This window comes from Artibeus jamaicensis, unplaced genomic scaffold (genome assembly GCF_021234435.1).
Source record: "Artibeus jamaicensis isolate MK-2021 breed Jamaican fruit bat unplaced genomic scaffold, CSHL_Jam_final contig_387, whole genome shotgun sequence".
Lineage (NCBI taxonomy): Eukaryota > Metazoa > Chordata > Mammalia > Chiroptera > Phyllostomidae > Artibeus > Artibeus jamaicensis.
This window is the reverse complement of record NW_026521812.1, coordinates 5,517,798-5,542,330: the sequence shown is the minus strand read 5'-3', so window position 1 is coordinate 5,542,330 and position 24,533 is coordinate 5,517,798. Positions and strand designations below refer to the sequence as shown.

General features: G+C 39.6%; 2 protein-coding genes across 4 annotated transcripts in view; one reads left to right on the top strand and one right to left on the bottom strand.

The window, feature by feature from the left end:
• Positions 1–136: 136 nt before the first annotated feature.
• On the top strand, positions 137–15,382 carry ARG1 (arginase 1). The gene is made up of 8 exons (XM_037147897.2): positions 137–281; positions 5,365–5,437; positions 8,656–8,830; positions 10,661–10,820; positions 13,461–13,555; positions 13,917–14,021; positions 14,228–14,364; positions 14,604–15,382. The coding sequence occupies exons 1-8, from the start codon at positions 147–149 to the stop codon at positions 14,768–14,770; spliced, it is 1,047 nt and encodes a 348-aa protein (XP_037003792.2). The 5' UTR covers positions 137–146; the 3' UTR covers positions 14,771–15,382.
• An 80-nt stretch (positions 15,383–15,462) lies between these two features.
• MED23 (mediator complex subunit 23) overlaps positions 15,463–24,533 on the bottom strand; it is a 48,891-nt gene continuing 39,820 nt past the window's right edge. For all 3 annotated transcript variants that reach the window (XM_053664762.1, XM_053664763.1, XM_053664764.1), the window contains 4 exons: positions 23,625–23,839; positions 22,671–22,791; positions 19,970–20,101; positions 15,463–18,381 (listed from right to left, as the gene is read on the bottom strand). In XM_053664762.1, coding sequence (XP_053520737.1) covers positions 18,214–18,381; positions 19,970–20,101; positions 22,671–22,791; positions 23,625–23,839 — 636 coding nt within the window. In that variant the 3' untranslated portion in view covers positions 15,463–18,213. The remainder of the gene's footprint in view (positions 18,382–19,969; positions 20,102–22,670; positions 22,792–23,624; positions 23,840–24,533) is intronic.

Genomic DNA, 24,533 nt, shown 5'->3' with positions numbered 1-24,533 from the left:
CCTACACTTGGAGGATTTGTAGTTATTTCACACATGAACTCGTGACACTTCCAGTGCACTATCACTCTTTGGTGCAGTAGGTGGAGCCCATCTTCCTCATTAGAATAAAGTAAACAGATCAGACCCAATTATAAGTGGGAAAAAGTATGTGCCTCCTGTCACTGAGGGCTGCAGAGAGTGGTGACTGGCTGGAGAACTTGGGTGCAGTCAAAAAACACCAGAGTATGAGTTCTAAGTCAAAATTCATAGGGATCATCGGAGCTCCTTTCTCAAAGGGACAGGTGAGTAAAAAGCCTGGCTTGGAATCACTGGAATTTGTTGGAAAGTTTCAGTCTTAAAAATTAGTAAGGTATTATTGTCTGCTTAGTGAAGTTCATGCTGGCCCTGAAATAACATATAGTTTAACATTGTCTCACCATTTCGAAACACTGCACAATGATGCTCACAAACCCGCTTACAGTAGTGGCTTTCTAATCTCAGCCACAGTAGATTTTATTTGAATCTACTAAATTTCCCTTATATTTTTATCCTGCCTCCTGAGTGGAGCATTGCTCCAACACTCACTGCCTGGGCCCCTTGTGTGTGTTTTTCTTCCCCAGCCCCCACCCAGCCCCAGAATAGGGCAGCTGACTTGCTGATTGGGAAGCATGAGAAGCAAAAAGTTTTACAGTAAGTACATAATGGGTTACTATTTAAGATAGGGATGGAAAAATCTTAGAACAGCTCTATCTGGGGGAAGACATTCTTCTGCATTAGATATGACACCAAACACACCCAGTGAACCTTGATATGACTAAGGCATCATTAATACATTCATCTGTGGTTTGTGGACCAGATAAACTAATACTACACACATAGTTTCGGGGGTTAAAAATTAAGTTGAAATTCATTTTCTGACATCTTGAAAAAATAGTCTTTTTTTATAATGCCTGTTATTTTTTCATCTTATAAAGTAAAGATAATTAATGCTAACTTCCAGTTAAATGCATAAAGTTCTTTGGAAAAGAAATCCTCTCTATGGGTAGTAATGACTAGCAGTGTGGAGATCTATTTTTCACAACAAAGGTGAACTAGACTGCTTCAGTGCATTCTTTTCACCCGGAGCGAGAAGTCTAAAATTCTGTGGGGAAAGCGGCCCACTTCTCTGGTTTTTAACACACCCAAAGGTTTTGAGAGCCTTTTCCCCTTGGAAATGGGCACCCCCGTGTACACCCCACCACCCTCAGAGGGCCTGATAATGTCCCAGGGCTTGATATCGGTGCCAAAGATTGTGCTTCCCAGGCTTAGACGGCAGAATCCCAAAGATCTGACACAGAGAGAGGCTTTTCGAAGAAGTAACTTATTAGGTGGTTTCTGCTTCAGCAGTATTTTGCCTCACCACCTTTCCCCTGAGCATGGGGCCCAAACTACACTGAAATGTCTCTTTACCACCTTGCTTTCTAGAAATTAAGTTTGGGGTTTTTATTTCCTTCTTCCACTGAGATAATTTCTTATTAGAATGAAATATTGCCCTGGCCAAGTAGCTTAGTTGGTCAGAGCGTTGTCCCGATACACCAAGGTTGTGGGTTCAATCCCCAGTCAAGGCATATGCAAGAATCAACCAATGAGAGCATGAATAAGTGAAACAAAATAACTCTCTCTCTCAGATCAATATATAAAATAATGAAGTAATAGAATATTAAGCTGAGTCATATAGGAAGCCCATATTTTAAGTTTACTAAAGAAATGTGATCCAGCTCTCGTTAGAATGCAAAGATAAAGCATCTGCTGGGTGTACTTTCGTCCTCGCTAATATGGCTCCACCTCTTCCCTTATGACTCAGCTCCATGGACTATGTATATTTTCATGGTTCTAGTTCCCAGTAGCTGTTCCACTTGCTTTAGTCTCTCCTTTGCCAAGTGAGTTTATGTGTAAGTGTTGTCTGCTCTTGTCAGGAGAAACCTGCAAACATGAAGGAAGTAAAAATGAACAGTAGTAAACTTGCTTTTGAAACAAAAACACTCCATGTAAAATACTTTTTTCCTCATTTCAATTTTATTTTTAAAACACATTAACTTTTTTAAATGATAAAAATAGCATTTTTGAGTGCTTACCCTGGGGCAGGTACAGCAGCCAAGTTCTTAATGAGCATTATCTAATTTGATTCTCACAGTGGAGCCATGAGTTGGTCACACTTACAGTCTTCACTTTCTAGGTGAGGAAACTGAGGCATAGAAATGGAGTGTAACTTAGCCAAGGCCGCAGTGATTGCCTGGTGGAGTGGTGTAGATGGGATTGGAACTTGGGTCTTTTAAAATCCAGAGTAAGTTAACTTAATTTTTTATAAACAAACAAAAAATAAATTTTCCTCATATTTTTAGAAAAGAAATAATTTTATTTGAATGGAAATAGGCTATTTCTGCATTTTAGCTTCTTATTTAGAAGTCCATGTTCTCATTGTTTTTGGTGCTACTGTGTCTATATGTAGAGAGAGAATTTTAAGACAGCACATTTATTTAGCTATGTAATTAATGCCTAGAACAATTTCATAGATTGGCATCAACCTTCAGTGTTCTTTTAATTTCAATAATCTATATGTGATTGCTTTATGCAACTCTGTGAATAATTCATACTTTTAAGACCTTTAGTAATTCTATAAAAGTGTTAGTCCACGAACTAAAGAATCCTTTGTGTACCACTCTTTGAGACAGGAAGAAAGAAAAGTGAAAGAAAGAAAATCTGACTGTAAGTTGGTAATGTCGAAAGGACTGATTAATGGGTTTAAGAAACTGCCAGACTGCCAAAACAAGGCAGTAACATTGAAATAAATTTTTTTTTTCCAACCTGGCCACACTCGTTCTGGTAAATATACCAGATAATAAATGTATTATTATCTGGCAATGTTACTGCCAAAATATGACAGTAACATTGAAATTATTTTTTTCCTACCTGGCCACACTCATATAATAAGATTACAGGTACCATACCCTTCAATATATATCTGTCTGTAAAAAGGAAGGGGAAAAAAAAAAGCAAATTAAGACAAGTATGAATTGACGCTCCTAAGGTTATTCTGTTGTGGTTGCTGTTTTACATGAAATTTTCTCCGGGTTTATCAGAACTGTCCCTTTGCCAACCCAGGCAATGTCGTACTCTTCTTAGTTTTGAACTCTTGCGTTGCACTCTGGCTTCTTACTGCAAAACCAAATAGGGCAGGTCAGAGGTTACAGACCCAAACCAAATTTGGATGGTGAGTAAATACTGCTTCACTTTCCCTGCAAATCCTTCAGAGGCCTTTCCCAGAACATGGGGACATTTTACTGACACAGAAATGTTTCCCTCTTTTTTTCATATATATGTATTTATTTTCAAATAATCAAGTGTTTCACAAACTGCCTTATGCTCATCCAGGACCACATGTTAGAACTCCTATCCTTAGGCATACCTACAGCACAGTAGGGCTCCTGTTTTTACTCTATATTCTGTTTATTTATTTATTATATTTATTAGGGTTACACTGGTTAATAAGTGTCCAGTGTACATTTCTAGGACGCCTGATCTGTACATTGCATTGTGTGCCCACCACATTTTGCTGACATAGAAGCAGTTCTTTTAATGCTGCGGTTAATCGCAAAATCCCCGATATGCTCATTTATTTTTGGGTGGATTCCAGCAAAGATGGAACTAAAATAACTGAGAAAATAAAAGGAGCAAGGAAGGTGGAAAGAAGGAAGAAAGGAAGGAAGGAAGGAACTCCATGAACACGCTCTGGCCCCTGAGCTTCGGCAGAAGGCCTTGGGCTGGTGAGAACCCCTCTAGGGAGTATAAACCAAGCACAAAGAAAGGACTGATATGAGAAGCCACTCGAGTCAAAGAAATAAAAAAGAATGTTAGAGAGGGTCACTCTGGAAAAACTCAGTGACTGTGTTAGAGCAAATGCAGTGTTTGCAAAGGGGCCCATTAGATTTGTTCTAAAGTTTTTAAGGTAGAGGGGGAAAGGCCATGGAATTTTATCAAACTGACCATTTTTGTGCATCTATTAAGTGTCAGTTTAAAGAAACTTGACCAAAATCTAACACAAAACCAAAGGCAGAATTTGAGCCAGGCAACATTCTATGGGGCTGTAAAGAATGAGAAGTTCTCTCTCCTTGATTGGAGTGGGGGCGGGCAGAGCCAGGTGAGAAGGGAATGGGAAAAACAGTGGAAGGCAGTCTGTCTGTGTCAGGCAGTGCATGGGTTCCCTGCTGCCAGGGACAGGGGTTTGAATCAAGGATTTTCTTTGCAGCCAGGGCAAGTCATCTGCTAATTTGAATTGAGAAGAAATATCTCTCGGTTTGGTGCCACAGCCAATCCTATGGACAGCACATATCTTTTGGCACCTGTTCTCCTTTGACAATAGGAAATAACTTTGTATGTGAAAGTCTTGTTGGAAATTAGAATCAGAGAGATACATAAAAAAGCTGTTTCTTTATATCACTAATCTACCAGGACACTGGATAAGGTTTATTGGCAAGAGGAAGTAGGTTAGCTTCCCTGATGTAAAACAGCAAGGGTAGAATTCTTGTTCGCTGTGTTTATGAAGGAGGTCACAAGTTGAAATATCAGGTTGTCTTTGTGGTTTCAGTCAGCTCCCAGGTGACTTTTCCTTGTTGCATGTGTTGTCCCCAAGACCCCCGCCTTACTGCTGTGAGGACCTGCGTGTAGCTCTTTCCCATGCCACATTTTTTTCAAATGCCTTTACTCAAGCTGTTTCTCTGTTTACAAAGTTTCTCCATCACCCCATCCATTGTTCCGAACTCGTGCTGCAACCCTAAACTAAAATGGTATCTGCTCCACCTGGTACCTGCTGGGTCTGGCAGAGTTAGGAGCATCCTGTTGTTGCTGTTATAACATCTTGCACAGTTTTGGGGTTAAAGCAAATCTCCCAGTACTGTAACTGAGGTTAAACATCCAAATCTCCTATTCGCTTGTGAGTTAAAGACACAAACCCTCTCCTTTTAATAATTGTATCTCCATCTATCAGAGCACTTTTGCACAAAATGAATGTTTATTATGTGAGTAACATGGTGTGATGGGAAAAGGAGATGCAGGTTTTGGAGTCCAAAGGACCTGGATAAGGTCCTGAAGCTCTCCCACTTGCCAGCTGTGTGCCTGTAGGAAAATTGTATGAACTTTCTGATTTTAGATCCTCATGTCTGACATAAGAGTAATCCAGTCTACCTTGTTGTGTTAATTAAATGAGATTATTATGTAAATTTCTGGCTCTCTAAGAACTCAATAAATCATAAGTTACAATTCAACTGGTTAAATAATTAAGAGTTTCCTATTTGTGTGCATCTGATGATTAAGATGATGTCTGAATTACTTTATTTTTTAATTGTCCAGCCACGAAGAGGAGTGGAAGAAGGCCCAAAGGTATTGAGAAAGGCTGGCCTGCTTGAGAAACTTAAAGAACAAGGTAATTTTTTAAAAGACCTTATTTATTTATTCTTTTAGAGGGAGGGGGGGAGAAGGAGAAAAAGAGGGAGAGCAACACTGATGTGTGAGAGATGCATCTACCAGCTGTCTCTCACACGTGACCCAACTGGTGACCAGCAGGCAACCCAGGCATGTGCCCTAACTGGAAATCAAACTGACAACCCTTCTATTTGCAGGATGACACAACCAACCGAGCCATGCCAGTCAGGGCAAGGTCATTTTTTAGTTGAAAGATGATCAGCTTGATGTCTTTCCCACTCTGAAGGGAGGAGCGGGCTCTTGGTTACACGAGGGTGTGTCTGGAATGACATCTGTACCACAGAACTGCAGCTCTGGCTATAACCTTAGATAGACACTCTATTTAAAAAAGCAGCATATGTGGAAAATGAGCAATCAGTATTGTTTATTTACTCAGATATTTTGTCTTTCCAGCCAGACTGCTTTGTAAGAGAATGTGTGTTTAAGAATTGGATTTGGGATGGGTGGTAGGGGAGTTGAGGGGATTGAAAAGGAAAGGCAAGGGGCAGCAGGAAATGTACTACTACCAACAGGAGCCCTATTTGTAAGAGGAAATATAACAGTAATAATACCAAGCCTCTGTTTGACACCACCATTTTCCTTGGTGGGGGCTTAGTGCAATGGAGAAGCAGCAGGCTTCAGGTAGGTCAAGTTCGGACCAGAAAGCGTACTTCTCCAATGAGTCCAATGGGAAATCAGATTTCTATGTCCTGGTTTGTAAAGGAAGAGGCATTGAGCAGTTGTATGCAGGAAGAACTAGGCTTCCCACCCTGACCTTTTCAGCTCTGCGAGAGAGAAGGAGGAGGAAAGCAGGGTAGTTGCTCAGAGTCTCAAGGCTTTTCCAAGCCGCTTGCCACCCAGACCCCATGAACTGGGCAGCTCGTTGCATCAACAGGCTTCTTTGGATCCCACCCTTCCATCACTGGTGTTAGGGTGATTGGTACCATGGGCTGTGAAAGAATGCACAAAGAGGAGAAAAGGCAGAGAGTAAAGTTTTATTCACTTTCCAAGAGGGGAAAGAGGCTGGTATGAAGAGATACACCAGCAGTGAAATGTTGGGGCTATGAGTTTTTATTGGGTGATAAAGGAAGAGGGGTGCCGCTGGGTAGTCCTGGGAATTAGTTGTAAATTAGGAGGTTTCTGGCTGATTGTGCAGTCTTCAGTTTGTTCTGCTAATATCTTTGGGTTCAGTGTCCAGGTACTTGGGTCTTGAATGACCTGTTTGTATAAGTTCTTGAAACACCTGTGTGGGGGATACTTTTAGTAATCTCTCCAGTCTTAAGAATAGAGACTCAGAGAAAGAACAGTTAATTATGCCTGACGGACTCAAGGAAAGAGATAACTAGCTCTGGTAAAGAGGGTTGGTCTAAAAGGAGCTTTCTTGTCCTTTCAGTTGATTCTGAAAAAATGGGCCACTTGAAAGGATTGGGAGTGGAATGGATCTAGGCCTCTGAGTCAGGATCAGGTGGGGAGGCAATGTCTATGGAGCTTTCAGCAGCTCCACCATTAGGTCCAGATGGCTATGTCAAATTCCATGTCTTTCCATTCTGTTGAAGAGTAAAGTTAGAACTTTTTGTAGATAGCTAGCTACATCCAAAAATATCTACCACGAACATCAGCATGGTCTATTAAGTCAACACTTTATTTTCTTCAAGTTTCTGCCTGTCTCTCCAGGCACCTCCTTTCACCAGCTGGAGCAGTTCATTTCCCTTGGTTGTTGCAAGAACTGTTACTTATTTTTCTTTGAGAGGAGACCTAAGCTCTCTGAAAATATGCCCATGGACGTCCACTGTGATATCAGAAATAATAAGGGAGTATTAAGTTATACCACTGCTATTAATAAACATGGGAAGTATAAATAAAAAAACACTAGTAGTACTGGTATGTGTATCATTACTCACATTGCACACACATCCTATTTGCGTATGTGAGCATCCAAATGAAAAATACATTGCATTTTAAAAGTATAGCAAAGTAAATGTCATCTTTATATATAAAACGCTGTTGAAGTGTTGGCGAGGATATGGACCAACTAGAACCCTTGGTATCTGATGAGAATGTATAATGATACAACCACTTTGCAAAGGAGATGGGCAATTTCTGGACCAAAAAGGGCCATGAGGGAACTTAGGGGTGGGTAGAGGAACTTTTCTAAATCTTCACTGTGGTGGTGGCTGAAAGACTGTAGATATTCCTAAAAACCATTGACCAGTACACTTAAAATAAATGCATTTTAGTAAATAAGAAGTTTATTTCACAAACTGAAAGAGAGAGAGAGACCCCAGGAGAGACAAGAAGCCCCGGGGAAATGGATGGGCCCAGTTCATCAGAAAACAAGCATAATTCGGTCACGTTTGATTTCAGGTTAAATGTCTTGATGGTGGTACTGAATCATGGACACACATGGACACGAATAAGCGCACAATGACCATTTACTTGGGGACACTGCACCAAGCGCATATGGCAGTTTTACATGAAGCTCTGTGTCTTGAGGCCTAATACAGGCCCCTTTAGGAAGTGCACCCAGGTCCTTAGGAACTTTGGGTTATCTTATTTAAAAAGTGTAGTAATAGAACCTTTATTTCTTGAGCTTGCTGAAGTGTTAAGATTGATGGTAGTCACATATTCTTATTGAATTCTGGCAGTACCACTGTGAGGCAGGTGCAATGGACAGAAGAGGGAGCTGAAATGCTTCAGCAAGTGACTGACTGAATTGAAACCAAGGACTGCAAATAAAATAACGGTGTATTTTCTTCTGGGTGTATGTATGTATGTGTGTGTGTGTACTACTAAAATGATTTATTTCTTGATTACGAACAAAATGTATGCTTATTGTAGGAAAGTAGAAAGCACATGAGCCCAGACAGAGACAGTGACACCACCCATTAAACCCAAACCAAAAGAACACCTGCTGCTGTGGTACTTACAGCCTAACTGGGTGGGTTCAAATACTTCCCAAGAGCCCAGTGTCCGGCAGGCAGCAGAGTGCAGCATAGGTGACATGATGATGTCCGGCAAAAGCAGGCATGGTTTATACCTTCGCAACTGTCCCAGCCTGTTCAGACTTTTCCTGTGTCTATACTTTAGAAAACATACCTATTTTGTAAATTTAAAATCATCCTGCACAGGCTCTTATGTAAACTGTTTTTAGTAACCTGCAACTTTCAATTTTATTTATAGAATGTGACGTAAAAGATTATGGGGACCTGCCCTTTGCTGATGTCCCTAATGACAGTCCATTTCAAATTGTGAAGAACCCAAGGTCGGTGGGGAAAGCGAATGAGCAGCTGGCTGGCATGGTAGCGGAAGTTAAGAAGAATGGAAGGATCAGCATGGTGCTGGGTGGAGACCACAGGTGCTGTCCAGGGATGAGCTCCACGGTGGTCTGGCACAAATGGCATGAAGGGAGCAGAACCAAAACCATGTGCAGAGAGAGGACATATGGAGGGGAAACCACTGATCAATAGTGTAACCACATTTTCTGCCCTTAAATTTTTTTATTGGTTACTACTTTATTTTGGAAAGAGATTTAGCTCTATTTGAAGTCTTGCACTATCTTTATTAGAGTAGAAAGTACATGAAATATGAATGAATTTCAGTAACATTCAGCACAGGCTTACATTTCTAAATAAATAAGCACTGAGGAAATTCATAGTCAAGTTTTTGTACTTAATTACTAATAATAGGAACCGCTCAGTAGGTCAACCCTTAAAAGTATTTTCTATTATAAAAGTAATAATTATACAATTTTTGAAGTACACACACACAAAAGGAAAAGAACCGATGGTAATTGCAGTTCCCTAACAAGCTTTTCAACTGGAATTGAAACTCTGGCATAGTTTCCTTCCTGCTGAAGTTTTTCCTTTTAACATGATTTTTTAAAACACTGTGTACATGTGCACATGTGTGTGTTGTCCTGGCTTGTTCTCAATCTACAGAATTTTCCTTATCTCACTTCATGATATATGAGCATCTTTTTTTACTGTTGCATCATTTTTCATTAAATTATTACATCATTGTATATACCCATTTGTCTGACATTCAGGTTATTTTCAGATTTTCAGCATTACAAATAATATGGCAAAGATAATTTTTGTGCATGAGCCTCTTGAATGCTTACTTTCAAGTTCTTAAAATACGTAACGGAAGTATGATTAGATCAAGAGTGTAAACAGTACAATGGCTCTCACCTCAAGAGTCAATTACTTTAGCCCCTCAGTTTTCTTCTCTGAAGTCAGACTGTTACCAGGGCTTCTAACACCAACAGCAGTTGAGGAACTGGGGCTTACTTTCTATGTTAAGTAGAAAAATTTTTAAGTGGCAAAAAAACATAAGAAACCTAAAAGGAAAACGAACTCCCAGCTGGAATAATCAATACCCGAATATCACAGCATCGTTGCTTTCACTCAGAAGTGACAGAAAAGTTCATGATTCTCTGAAGGATCCTAGAAGCATTCATAAGTGGGAGAAAAAGGGCATTGTATGGCAAATCAAGACCTTTTGACTTTTGTGTAAGACATTTCTTAGCTGTTGCATTCAGGCAACTTTTCTGGAGCTTGGGGTGCTTGTGGTGAACTTTGAGGGTTCTGGACCTGGTGAAGAGGGGGACCTAAAATGTGGGGCAGGGGGAGTAGAGAGCTAAGTGGAGGACCCCACTGTTGAGCAGAGGGAGTGAGCACTGGGAAATCGGACTGGAGTCAATGTAGGGCCTTTGAGGGACGCTCCCCAATGGCAATGATTGTCTTCTAAGCGAAAAGACTCTGTCATAACTCATGCGGGAGAATTCAGCATTCACCAAGAGAAACGAGAGTGCAGAAGCCTCATTTAACCCTGACAATGGACTAGTCTCCTGATAAGGAATCCTTTGTATGGCTAGCATTTTCACACATATTTTACTTTTGGTGAAACTATAATTTACAATTTTATTAGAACGTGGTTCAGTGATGCTTCCATGTAGCTATAACTTCTTAGTATTAAGTGTAAACTCTACTTTCTCTGTTATTATAGTTATTTAGTTGGCACCTCTGATTTAAAAACCTATGAGAAATATCAGCCATTCTAACTTAAAGAAAAATTAAGCACGAGCATTGAGTTAATAATGTGATGTATGTAAAGAAAAGGAAAAAGAGATAGGATGTACATGACACTGCAAACCTGATATTCACACAAACTTTCTCCTCCCAAGTCTGGCGATTGGGAGCATCTCTGGCCATGCCAGGGTGCACCCGGATCTCTGTGTCATCTGGGTGGATGCCCACACCGACATCAACACTCCACAGACAACCACAAGTGGGAACTTGCATGGACAGCCTGTGTCTTTTCTACTGAAGGAACTAAAGGGAAAGGTAAGAGGCTGGTTGGTTTTCTATGACAAAAGAATAATCTCAGGAGCAGCTCAGGTGGAGAGAAGGAAGAACCCTTCTGGCATTTCATCCTTGGTGTAACCTCAAACTCTTTTCTTGGAAGTCAATAAGCAAGGGTTGGAAGACAACAGTGTCAAAGTTCAGCACCTCTCCCTTTCTTGATAATTCACAAAGTGACCTTATATGTTTCCTTTTGATTTTTCAACTACCCTTTGTAGTAGGTGGGGCAGAGTGTAGTCCTTTATAAGCAAGTTAGCGGAGGTTCCCAGGTTAACCCAACTCACCCAAGATCATGTGCCAAGCATAGTCAGGAGTCAGACAAGGGCCAGAACTGGTCTCCTAATGCCAACCTCTTTCTATCACCTGCGACACAGCCAGCCTCTCATTCGTAGCAAGTGTCGGGTCCACATCATGGGGCCTCTTCAAAAATAGTATTTTAAAGTAAAGAGTACAGTGATTTATTATTTAACATCTTTATTGTGAGATGTTATCTAAACATATCTAAATCATAAGCAGAACTGTGTTCTTGCTCCCTAGAAACTTCTTTTCTAAAATACCTAAGGCAAAACAAGCTTGACTCCAGGACACTTGAAAAGCAACCGAAGGGTTGGTCAAAAATTTTCCTGAGGAACTTTTGCCAAGATGGAGGCTTAGGTGGAAACATTGTGCCTTCTCGCACAACCAAGTTTAAAAACAACAAAGTTTTAAAAACAAAAAACGCAGCCAAAACACAGAAAATTGAACAATACGGGAGTCTGGCAACAACGAACCACTCAGCCAGACCGATAAACCAGCGAAGGAACGAGCAGTGAGACAGACCGGGCAGGCCCCTGCAGCAGGAAGGAGCAGAGGGGACTGCTCTTGCTCCCTCTCTGACCCCGCCCCCATAGACAGCATCACAAACCAGCAACCTGGGTGGCCCTACTCTGGTGAACAACTAAGGCTCCTCTTCTCATATGTAACAGGCACAAACAGATCAAAACATGGTTCAAGAACAACTCAGAGCCCCAGAGCCCATAAATCTAAGTGAACAAGAAATTGCCAACCTATCAGAGGCACAGTTCAAAACACTGGTGATCAGGATGCTCACAGAACTGGTTGATTTTAGCCACAAATTAGAGGAACATATGAAGGCTAAACTAATTGAAATGAAGGGAAATGCACAGGAAAGCAATAGTGATGGAAAGGAAACTGGGACTCAAATCAAGGGAGTGGACCAGAAGGAAGAAAAAAATGACCAAACAGAAAAATATGAAGAAACCAGAACCCAAAAAAATGAGGAGAGGTTAAGGAACCTCCAGGACATCTTTAAATGCTCCAACATCCGAATTATAGGGATACCAGAAGGGGAAGAGAAAGAGCAGGTGGAAATCTTATTTGAACAAATAATAAAAGAGAAATTCCCCAGTCTGGCAGAGGCAATGGACTTCCAGAAAATCCAGGAGGAGGGGAGAGTCCCAAAGAAGTTGGACCCAAGAAGGAAAACACAAATGCACATCATAATTATATTAGCCAAGATTCAAATGAAGGAGAGAATCCTAGAAGTAGCAAGAGATAAGGGGACAGTCACCTACAAAGGAGTTCCCATCAGACTGTCAGCTGATTTCTCAAAAGAGACCTTACAGGCAAGAAGAGGCTGGAAAGAAGAATTCCAGGTCATGAAATCCAAAGACCTACATCCAAGATTGCTCTATCCAGCAAAGCTTTCATTTGGAATGGAAGGACAGATAAAGTGCTTCTCAGATAAGATCAAGTTCAGGGAGTTCATCATCACCAAGCCTTATTATATAAAATGTTAAAGGGACTTATCTAAGAAAAAGAAGTTAAAAAATATGAACAGTGAAAGGACAACAAACTCACAGTTATTAACAACCACACCTAAAACAAAAGCAAACTAAGAGGACAGCTAGATCAGGAGTGGAACCATAGAAATGAAGATCACATGAAGGGTTAGCAACAGGGGAGTGGGAGAAGGAGAAGGGGGGAGAAGGTACAGAAAATAAGTAGCATAGATGGTAGGTAGAAAATAGATGGGGAGAGGGCAAGAATAGTAGGGGAAATATAGACTCTAAAGAACTTGAGACATATGGTCATAAACTAAAGGGGAAGGGAATGGAGGGGGAGGGGTGTGCAGGATGAAGGGGAACGAAGGGGGGGAATAGAATAACTGTAATGGCATAATCAATAAAACATATTTTTAAAAATCTGCAAAAAAAATTTCCCTGAGCCACTCTGAGTCATCTTCTAGATTAAGTCCTTACTGAGACAGAGAAGCTAAGGGGGACTGGAAGTGATGGAAGCACACTGACTTTCTTACAGAAGAGTCCCTGGGAAAGGAGGGCCCAATGGAAAGGGTGCGCACATGATTAAACACTGCTGGGTGCTGACAGAGGATTCACGTTAGGTCTGGGCCACATGGCAAGGCTGACTAAGGCCAAAACAATCAAGGTTCTACCAGGGAAGGCAGGCATTCTCTTCTTCGTTTTGTATTGCTTTGCATGATTCCTAAAAATTTATGTTCTAAATAGAAGATACATGCAATCCAACAAGTGTACTTAACTTTCAATGTAGGATTTGCTCAAGAGAAGCATATATAACCAAATGGAAACATTGCAATTTTAGATCCCTGATGTACCAGGATTATCCTGGGTGATGCCCTGCATATCTGCCAAAGATATTGTGTATATTGGCCTGAGAGACGTGGACCCGGGGGAACAGTAAGTTTATTCCTTGATGTCATTTACCTTCATTTTTGTTCTTCTGTACACTAGATGTACTGGCCAAACCTATGAGGAAAAGTTGTCTTAAGTGCCAAGTCTATATATCTGCACCTATATGTCTACATATATTTATAGGTATACATGCATATGTATAAATATGTGGATACATATATGCACATGTACATATATTTTCATATTGACTTGCTATTAAAAATATATTGATATATCCATAGAGTTTACAGACTTTAAAGTATTTTATGTATTTTACCACATTGATCTTTTCTTAGAAGGAAACAAGAGGATGTCCAGTCAGCCCCCATATTAATTATAGATTATCTTAATATCTCCTCTTTTACAGCTACCTTTTGAAAACTCTGGGTATTAAATACTTCTCAATGACTGAAGTAGACAAACTGGGAATTGGCAAGGTGATGGAAGAAACACTCAGCTACCTACTAGGCAGGTATGATGCTTGTGTGTGTGACACAAACACTGTTAAAAGAACTCACTACTGACACGAATCAATGTAAGTTATTAATGAAGCCCTTCTGTAAAATTGTGAAACTTCACTGGGCTGTTCCTTTTCATAGATCAAAGGGAGAACTCTATTTGTCTACTAAATATTAAACCACTGACTTTAAACTGAATTGCTTTCCCACCTCCTAAAAGAAAGAAAAGGCCAATTCACCTGAGCTTTGATGTGGACGGACTGGACCCGTCTGTTACCCCAGCCACTGGCACACCAGTCGCCGGAGGGCTGACCTACAGAGAAGGTCTCTACATTACAGAAGAAATTTGCAGAACAGGTAGGTATACGTCTGAGTGAATAAAGAAGCAAATATAGACATGGTCAATGTATATTTATACCTCCAACCTGAAAATCAAGCCCCAGTTGACACTTCTACAATGCCCATCACGTGATGTAAGAACTGAAGTGGTTTCAGTTGGTCATCCCTTTTTTGAACTCCTAAGTAATATTTCAAAGATATTGAATTTAAAATGTCAACTGTTTAACAAATTACCTTGTTTCCATTTGTCCTTGTAGGACTGCTGTCGGGATTAGATATAATGGAAGTGAACCCATCTCTGGGGAAGACACCGGAAGAAGTAACTCGAACAGTCAACACAGCAGTGGCAGTAACCTTGGCTTGCTTTGGCGCTGCTCGGGAGGGCAGTCATAAGCCTATTGACTACCTTAACCCACCAAAGTAAACGTGGAAACATCATACATAAATCTCCCAGCTAATAACTGGATTACCAAATCCAGTAATTTACGTACGCTTATGGTTATCCTCTTACAGATTTGGTATTTCAGAAAAATGTTTTGCCCTAGGAAATAGTAGTACAATTAGTATAAACTATATCAATTACTTCTTGGTATGAAAGATTTGGAAATTCAAATTTTTGTCAACTTAAAAAGCTTGTATTTTGGCAAAAGAGAAGCGTACATTAACTTAAAAAAAAAAACCCTGCTGACATTAGAAATAAGCACACTCCCACAAAGGAGTGGCAAGGAATATTCAAAGTGATGAAGAACAAGAACCTTCAACCAAAATTACTCTACCCAGCAAAGCTGTCACTTAGAATCAAAGGACAGATGAAGAGCTCCCCAGACAAGAAAAAGCCAAAGGATTGCATCATCACCAAACCAGTGTTATATGAAATGTTCAAGGGTCTTCTTTAAGAAGAAGGAAAACAAGATAAAAAATATGAATAGTAGATACATACCTACCGACAACTGAATCTAAAAATCAAAATAAATGAATAAGCAGAACAGAAACAGACTCACAGAGAACATTTTAATGGTTGCCGGACGGGGTGGGGGGGGGTGTTGGGGGCATGAGTGGAAAAGGTGAAGGGATTAAGAGTTACAACTTGGTTGTTACAGAGAAGTCATGGGGATATAAACTACAGCACAGGAAATAATGTAGCAATATTATTCTAATAACTATGTGTGGTGTCAGATGGGTTCCAAGATTTATCAGGACTTTCACTTTGTTAAGTTATATGATATCTAATCACTGAAGTGTTCACCTGAAACTACTATATACTATATGTCGACTGTAGTTGAAAAATAAAGTGATTAACTATTAGCGCTTCCACCATCTGATTCTTCATAATTAGCCCCAAATTGTAAACCTAACCATTGACATAAGGACTTTGTAAATAAATATTTTACTGAATTACTTTTAGATAAGAGCAATGAGACTGGATCTTTCTTTAGAGTACATTGTCTGACACAATAGCCACATGTAGTTATTTAAAGCTTAATATAATTTTAAATTCAGTTCTGCACTTCAAGTGCTCAACAGGCACCTGCAGTGACTAACTACTGTATCAAACAGCACAGACAGAAAGCATTTCCACCACTGTGGAAAGGCCTGTTGGACAAAGCTGCTTTAAAGTTACTAGTGAAAAAGAACCAAGCAAACAAAAACTTTCAGAATGTAATGAATATAAACACATTTTTGTCCCTCAGGTGCATTCGAAATCCAAGCTTCTGCCTTCTATTAAGATCTCCGATTAGTAATAATTCTTTAAAAAGCCCATTTGGGGAATATCATGTTCTAGTTTTTAAAGCTAGAGGAGAAACTGCATTTTTAATAAATAAATTGGAATGTATATAAATATCCTTGAGAAAGTATATCCTTGAGAACTATATCCTTGGAAATACTGATTTTCATTTCCTCTGTTCTATTTGTATAATACCAGTGTCACAATGATTCCCACTCTAGGATCTCAAAGCAATATATTCCTTGGGTAGCAAGACTATATTGAGACTATGTTAAGAGTAGCACTTGAATTCATTTCTAGCATAAAATCTCTGGAGAATTTTAACAATATTAGCCTGGAAAATTACTTATACCATTATATAAATATTAAGCTGGACTTGCATGGCAAATAAAGGTTTAGTGATTATAGTAATATGAACCAAGAAAAAGATAAGGGTCTAGGAAGACGTACGTGGAAATAAAATATGAAGTATAGTTGATTAAACTTCACTAACACTTTTTTTAAAAATCAATACTCCTAGTTCTAGGTCAACGTCAGTCACCAGCGTCCTGTGCAGCCCAGGGGAGGAGCCCCACTCCCTGCGCTGACCCAGTGGGCACCCTGCCCGCACACAGCAGACGCTCACTCGCACCAAGGAATCAACTGGACAGTTTATTCACCTAACAGATTTTACTTCTGAAGTGTTTTACAATCCGAATGTCATTTCCCCCCAAAATTGACATCAAGTTTCTCAAAATTTAATACACCCTAAAGAACAAAAATGTACACTGTATTTAAAAAATAAATATTTAAAAATGTTAAGATTATAAAAATTCAAAGAATCACATCATCTGCCAAGTGAGTGTCAACCTGGAAAAGCAATTAATTCGTTTTTAAAAACAGAGAATGAAGAATCCCCATTTAAGCATGAATTATTGTTTAGGCATTTATAGCTATGTTATTTACATTGCTTCCAACTCATTTCATACAGTTAAGTTCAAGTCCACAGTAAAGGCATAAATTTGCCATCTACCTCAACTAGGAACGTTAGCTTATTTACTTGAAAATCTATGATAAAAATTTTAAACCATTTAAAAAGAATATGAAACTGTGTTTACTCCTACAATGCAATGAAATCTTAAGTTCTTTATATGACAAAAATCTTTTTATCCCAAACACATACCAAAAGAGAGTTACATATAAAAGATTATATAATAACTGCTTTACATGTGTGGTGCCTTCAAAAAGATGTGTTTCAAGACTGAATAACATTAATAATAAAACATAAAACCAAACCTGTGGCTAGAATAAGAAAGATTGAGAATATCTCATAAAAGTCTTGATCACAGAGACCTCGATGTTCCTGAGCATCTCTACTAGACAGTTATGTACATGAACGACGTGTACTTTACTTGATCTCTTAGAGACGTTAAGTACAGGCAGGGAGGTGGGAGTTATAAAGTGTCAATAGATTCATCATTTGAATCAAAATATTGAGTTGGCCAAAAAGTCTCCATGGTTTTTTCCATAAAATAAAAGACATATTTTTTATTTTCACCAATAACGTTATTGGTTTGGATATTTTGAGTATGTCAGCCTATCTCCCACATGGTATAATGTTGATTGTTCTCAGTTAACGTCTCCATTTGATCCCTATCAACTTCAACTGGTCTAGCTGACCGTGGAGCACTGTCCAGTGAGAAATCTCTAGTACATAACTTTGCAAACCACTTTTGACACATTCAGTAACAGCACCTTCTCCATATACTACACAAATCTTTTTTTGCATTCAGTTGTGTTTTTGTCTTTCTTGAAATAATAAAGCATAGTGGGCCAAAAATGTTGTGCATTTTCTTCCATTTTCAATATTAAAATGGCTACACAAATTTTTTACCCATTCTGATGTTTTTAAATGCACAATGAGATGACAGCTGTCAAAATACAATCTAACAAAACTTTCAAATGAAGTTAAAGACAAAGAAGCGCTACTACAGTCATCTTAAGGAAAAAACCAAATGGACTTCTGGGCCAACTGAATAAAATAATCTGAACGTCACTGCTTCTACTGCATCACCATGTACCATGGGCATGTTCAGATTTAACCATCTGAGTCCACTTTCAAAGGCAGATGCATTTCCATGTCACCGCAGTACCGCCCGACTTCACTGCGTTACTGGAAGAGACACGGGCACCTGATTAGACTGAGGCGCTGGAGACCCACTGTTTGCGGCCTGCGGGGGCACCGTAGCTGGCTCCATCTTGCTAATGTGTGTGATAAATCGAAGACGAAGTTTCAAAGCTGGTTTTAAATTACAGATAATCTTCTCTACCTAAAAAATAAAAAACACATGAACAAATATTTTAACCAGAGATTTTTAATTTCCCAGTTTTTAAAGAAGTTATATAGATATCCTGAGACAATAAACTAGGGAGTGGGGTGGATGAGAAGTGTATCACATGTTTTGTGTTTTAACAAAAGCAGATAAAACTATTTCTTTCTCACATAAGAAAAACCATGTGTTCTCCCTCATATACATTCTATATATGTGTGTGCATGTGCATATATCTATGTATACTTGCATATATTTACAAAAACATATGCACTTATCTGGCCATTAATTCCACTGTCAAAAGCCAGTATAGTTTACACTGGAAATGTGCACGTGGAACAGGCGGCCACCCTTTTAAATGCCATCTTCATGGAGGCACGGAACACAGGTACATTTTGAAGTTCTTTGAATGACACGTGTCTGTGACATATACCTACAAAGCTAATTTTTGGTTCTGATTTATACTTGGAATTCAAACTAAATAATATCAGATCTACTCTTACTTAAGATACTTTAAAAAATAAATACATCAAGCAGTTTCTGTTTTCTTAGCTTTACTCAAATGCTCTCTGACCTCCTGGAAAGGGTCAGCCCATTAATAACATTTTCTTCCTGCAGTTACTTTGTGCCACAGTGCCGTGGGCCCAAATGCAAAGGACGTTAAATAAAACATGCTTATACTGGTTCCCCCTCAACTCTCCTCGACAATCCTGCTGACAAGGAGGTCAGCATCCTCCCCACCCACATCCCTGGCTGCAAGGAGAGAATTCAGCAGACTAGGATTCATAAGGTTTCTTTGTAACAGTTTGTCTCTCTTTCCCATTAGAGAAGGAAAAAAACATTAAGTATAGAGAGGAGGTTATTTAACATCTCCGCCCTTCTGAAACAGCCAAGATTGTTTCCTACCAACAGCAAGCTCAGTGCAGGGGGTCCTGTCCACTTACAGGCAGCTCTACTGCAAAGTGGCCCTTTGTATGTTACGTCAAGTGTGCCTCCCTTTAACTCTGCCCGAGTTTACACGCCCTTTGAGGTGACACAGAACAGATCTAATACCTAATGAAAGGCAACACTCTAAATAGTGAGGACATATCTCACTAGGAGTCTCAAAATTCAAGTCAAGCATTCCTAGTTCCTTCAGGTGTCCTTCGTGAAACTGCCCTCTGACTCTCCTGGCTTCTGCCTTCTAGTTACGCCGCAATTTGTCTAATGTCCCCTTACTGTCCCCTGATCACTGTAGGGAGAAGCAGGACCTCCTTCACTCCTAACACACCTGTCTCGTCTTTGCAGTAGCCACCATGTACTGCTTCTTCCTCTTGAGATTACTGCTAATGAACTCCCCTAGGTCTTTTCAAATGTCCTGTTGCACATTTGTGAAGGAAATGTGAGAAGTTATAACATGTATTTACTTTTACTTTAATACTATATCCAGAATAATCTGCTCATGTAGTATAACAAGGTCTGATATCAACCTTTTTCCCTTAAAAGAAAAAAACAAAACAAAACCACTCATCCAAACAAAAAAAAGTCTCTCACCATGCATTCAGGTTGTCTAAACCAAACACCACTACACAGGATGAAGCTAACTTACCTGCTCTTTGATGCTGTCACCAGTGAACATGTACTTCATGTGGTACAGGAAGTCACAGATGGGGTCCATGTAATTTAAGTGGGTGCTACACTGGTCTACATTCAGCAACATGTCGTAAAATGCCACACCGATCTATTTAACAAATAATATAAAATTATTTAAATTAGAAAATGGTTCCATAATCCAGCGCGACGTGACTGGACCCCATCCCAGGAGCAGCACAGAGGGACAACGCACTTGTGGAAGACTGTCCCCGAGCACGCAAACCTCTGTGTGCGTGGAAGTCGGAGCCGGACCCACACCACCACAGAACCCACGGTGCTGCCAGGTGCCCCGACAGGGCTTCAGGGAGACTTCTCTCTAAGGCTTAGTAATTTCTCTTAAGAGGTAGATGATCCCCTTTCAGGAAACCATTTCTCAACTTATGGGATAGTCACAATCTCAGGGACCCTTGTTAGATTATAGAAGTTAGTTCAATCCAAAATTCAGGTTTGGTTTACACTTCAACATGGGAGGTTTTACAAAGTTTGAGACAGTGTGAGCCTTAGGTCAGAAGCATGAGACAGACCTACAGTACTGACTAACGTGTATGTGTTGAGGGTTATTGGTTGTTGTGAGTCTGGAAGAGCAGATATACTCACATCCAAGGTTCAGTTTGACCTGAATTTCAATCTGAAGTAATATTATGGTCAGAAAAAGGAGTGGTGCTTAGGAAATGATTACGTCTTACTCTAATGTTGGTTTCATATTCCCTTTTACTCTTCATTTTGTGTGGCAGGATTGGAGAGAGTTGAAATTAGAGCTCCGTTTGAATTTAAAATCGGTTTAACGTCAGGTTTCTCTGGTATTCAGTGTGAACCAACATAAACTCTGTGTTCATCATGATGAGGTGACTAGTGAACAGTTTGTTGAGTGCTACTAAGAAACAACCTTACAACTTGTAAGCTGTGAAAAACCTTTTTTTATAATGATGTAATAAAACAAGTGTTTTGCTAATGAATTTTATCAAGTGAAGAAACACAAAGTAATGCCTGTAGAGCCTCCAGAATGAAGTGCAGTCGAGAGCCTATGAAAACGAACAGATAAATACACGCGTGACATTCTAAACTTAGTCTTCAATGTGTTTTCCTACGGGAAACCCATATTTTCCCACAATGCCCTCTTGAGATTAATTCCTATGAGACTTGTTTCGATCTCTCCTCAGTTGATGACAGAATCCCTAAATTAAAAATCTTTTCTATAGTAATGAATACACTTGAAATCATTCGGATTTTAACCCTAGTTTTCAAAGAAATTTGCTAGTATCCTTGTAAAACATGATGCATTTTATGATATGTTCAGGTATTAGACTTTGATTTTGGGGGTTAACTTAACATTACATTATAGAAGTTAGCTGATATCAAATTCTGGTTATTACTAAATATGGGAAGTTATAAAAACACAGAAAATTTGAAATACAATGGGCCTTAGTTTAGAAGCCTGAAAGAGGCTGACAGAATAAATGAATGTGTATTTGTGATTGTTATTGCTTGTTTTGAGTTTAGAATTGCAGATACACCTACATTCATGGTTCAGTTTGAATTGAGGTTCAGTCTGGATAAATATGATGATCAGAAAAAGAAGTGGTGCTTAGAAAACGAACATGTTTAACCCTGATGTTCATTTTGAATTCCGTCTTGCAGTTCGTGTTGTGTTGTGAGAGTGTAGAGTTGAAATCACACCTGGTTTAAAGCTGAAGTAGGTTTAACGTGTGGTTTCTTCAGTGTTGACTGTGAAACAATATAAACTCTGCGCTCTTGAAGGAGTGCAAGTGAGTAATGAAGAGTTTGTTGAAGAGCCGCTAATAGACTGCCTTTGTTAAAACTTGAAAAGGGTAAAATAGCATTCTTATCATGACATTTTATAATAAAACAAGCTATTTGCAAGTAGTTTACTAAAGGAAGACGCATATTCAAACAAAGAGATGCGCCGGCACTGCACTGAGAGCGTGTGACTGAAGTGTCTGAAAGCAGCAGGCAAGCATGTCTGTGCCGGCCACTGTCAGCTTCCACCTGCCTTCCCCCCGGACGCCTGTGGGCTGTGGCCTGCTGGAGCTCAGTTCACACCACGTGGGATTTCCGCAGTCCCCTCCCAGCAGAGATATAGTCTAAATGCTAAATCTTCTCTTAAAGCAGTGAATAAAATTTACCTGAGACATATTCATACCTGTACTTTCAATAAATATTTGTTAGTAGCTTTTAAAATATGTTATATTCCATGGTATGTTTAGGTTTAAGACTGATATTTAGGGTTAACTTGCATACATTCTACGCTCTTAGTTCTATTTGGTGCCTCATCCTTTCAGGCTCTATTCCTGCCTCATTTTCTTTTCTCTGCACTCTTCACTGCCTTCATCCACTTCCATGACTTTAATTAATTCCTCTGTACTATGGTACAGGTTCTCAGCTGCATTTCTCCATCCTTATCTTTCTTCTCAACCTTGATGATGGCTGTTTCCTCCTGCATCTCCAGTTCGGCGCATCCCGCACCAAACGCATCACAGGTGTGTGTGCTAAGTCACACTAAGTCCTCTACAATCGCTCTTTGATCCTGCTGCACTGACTTCACTGCTAATGACTGTGACTGAAAATCACTGGGGAAGAAACCTAAACAGATCTTTTACAGCAAAATATTACCACAGAAAACCAAGATTATATTTTACCTCTATCATACATCGAGTTCTCTCTTGCTGAAATCTTTGTAAAAATGGTCCCACAAGATGGTACACATAAAGCAATTGGAATTCGGTCTTTACTATAGGAAGAAGTACTTCAGTGAGAAACCTAAAATTTGAAGATAAAATGTCTTGTGATTTGAAATCAGTTGATTTGTTTGCATTTTGTTGATACAGCCTACCCCAGTATTTGCAAAACTTCTAATAATTAAAAAAATATTTTCTTTTAATTTTGGTAACATTTCAAGCTAATCTCACATCACTCACTAGATCTTGTTTTCACTTAATTATTAAAATAAGTTGAGATTTTAAATCATTCTTAAAAATAAAATTATTGAGTCCTGGCTGGTGTGGCTCAGTAGACTGAGTGCTGGCCTGTGAACAGAAAGGTCGCCTGTTCAATTCCCAGTCAGGGCACATGCCTGGGTTGCGGTCTAGGTCCCCAGTACGGGGTGTGTGAGAGGCAGCTGATCAATGTATCTCTTGCATATTGATGTTTCTCTCCCTCTCTCCCTTCCCCTCTCTCTAAAATTAAATAAATAAAATCCTTAAAAATAAATAAATAAAACTACTGAATGACAGAGGTAATCAATCTAATATAAATTCCCAAGAATTTTGAGTCTAATTAATACCAATTTTATAGTCAAGATAAATAATCAGAAAATAGGCAAACCACTTATTTAGTTCAGAAGGCAACTTTGGGAATATAGTCTGGAAAAAGCCTTTGTGAAAATGTAATGGAAAACCAGATACCAAATTATTACTTGTGCATATAAATTAAGTTTTTACAAACAATTCTGAAATAAGAGTCTTTTTAATTATCTAGAAATTCTACTTAACTTTTACTTTGCAATGAGCTTATACACCTCATGCGTAGGTCATCAAACAAAACAAAAACGAAAATGAAAAAGTCGCGTTTCTTTAAAAAATAACAGCACCTACTTGGGAATGAGAGAAAGCTGCCCGATGCTGGAATGGTGCCACACAGCATGGGCTAGCGCCAGTGTGTAGCTGCAGCTCATCTCGGAGTAGGACTGGTGACAGGCGGTGAAATCGAAGAGGCGGAACGGATAGCCGACCCACTCTGTCTCCGACGTCAGGCTGGGGCTGCTGATAACACTCACAATCTGATCGTGAAGGACAATCCAGTACGGCTCCTTGGAAAGCAGAGGACAGCCTGATGAAAAGTATCACTCACCCACCATTCCACCCCCTATTCATTATCGCACTGCCATGCCTAAAATAGTAGCGCTTTCTCATTCTTTAATGTTTTCTTCTTATCGAGCTTGTGTCTTTGTGTAATGGAGATTTTAAAATCAAAACTGGGTGGCTTCATAATGAGTCAACAACAAGCTGAAGAGAAATGCCTGTGAGTCAGAGGGCTCCACACACACGTCTGTCCTGTGCACTGAGTACCTGGTATGTACTACACAGTGAACCTACTTTAGCTGCATTTACTACAGACAATGCTGCTATACACATATGACTATTTCTACGTAGGACGTGTGGAAGGAAGACGTGATTCACAGAGGCACGTAATCAGAGAAGTCTGGAGAGCACAGGGTTAGACAGCATTGCCGACATTCAGACAGAACAGACGGACCGCGATGACACACAAGTGGAGGTCACAGAACGGAGACTCCACACGAGTGGAGAAGTCAGGGACGGGTTCCTGGCTGAAGCAGACAGAGAATGAGTAGTGTCAGAGAAGCTGACAGAGGAAGAAGTGTCCAGCATAACGTCTTATTCCCTGACATACCAGAGGTCCCTGAAACATGTCTCAATGAGCATTATTTGTATGAGAAAAAGCTCTAGCTATATGACATGCTAAGTGGTCAAAACTAGATATTT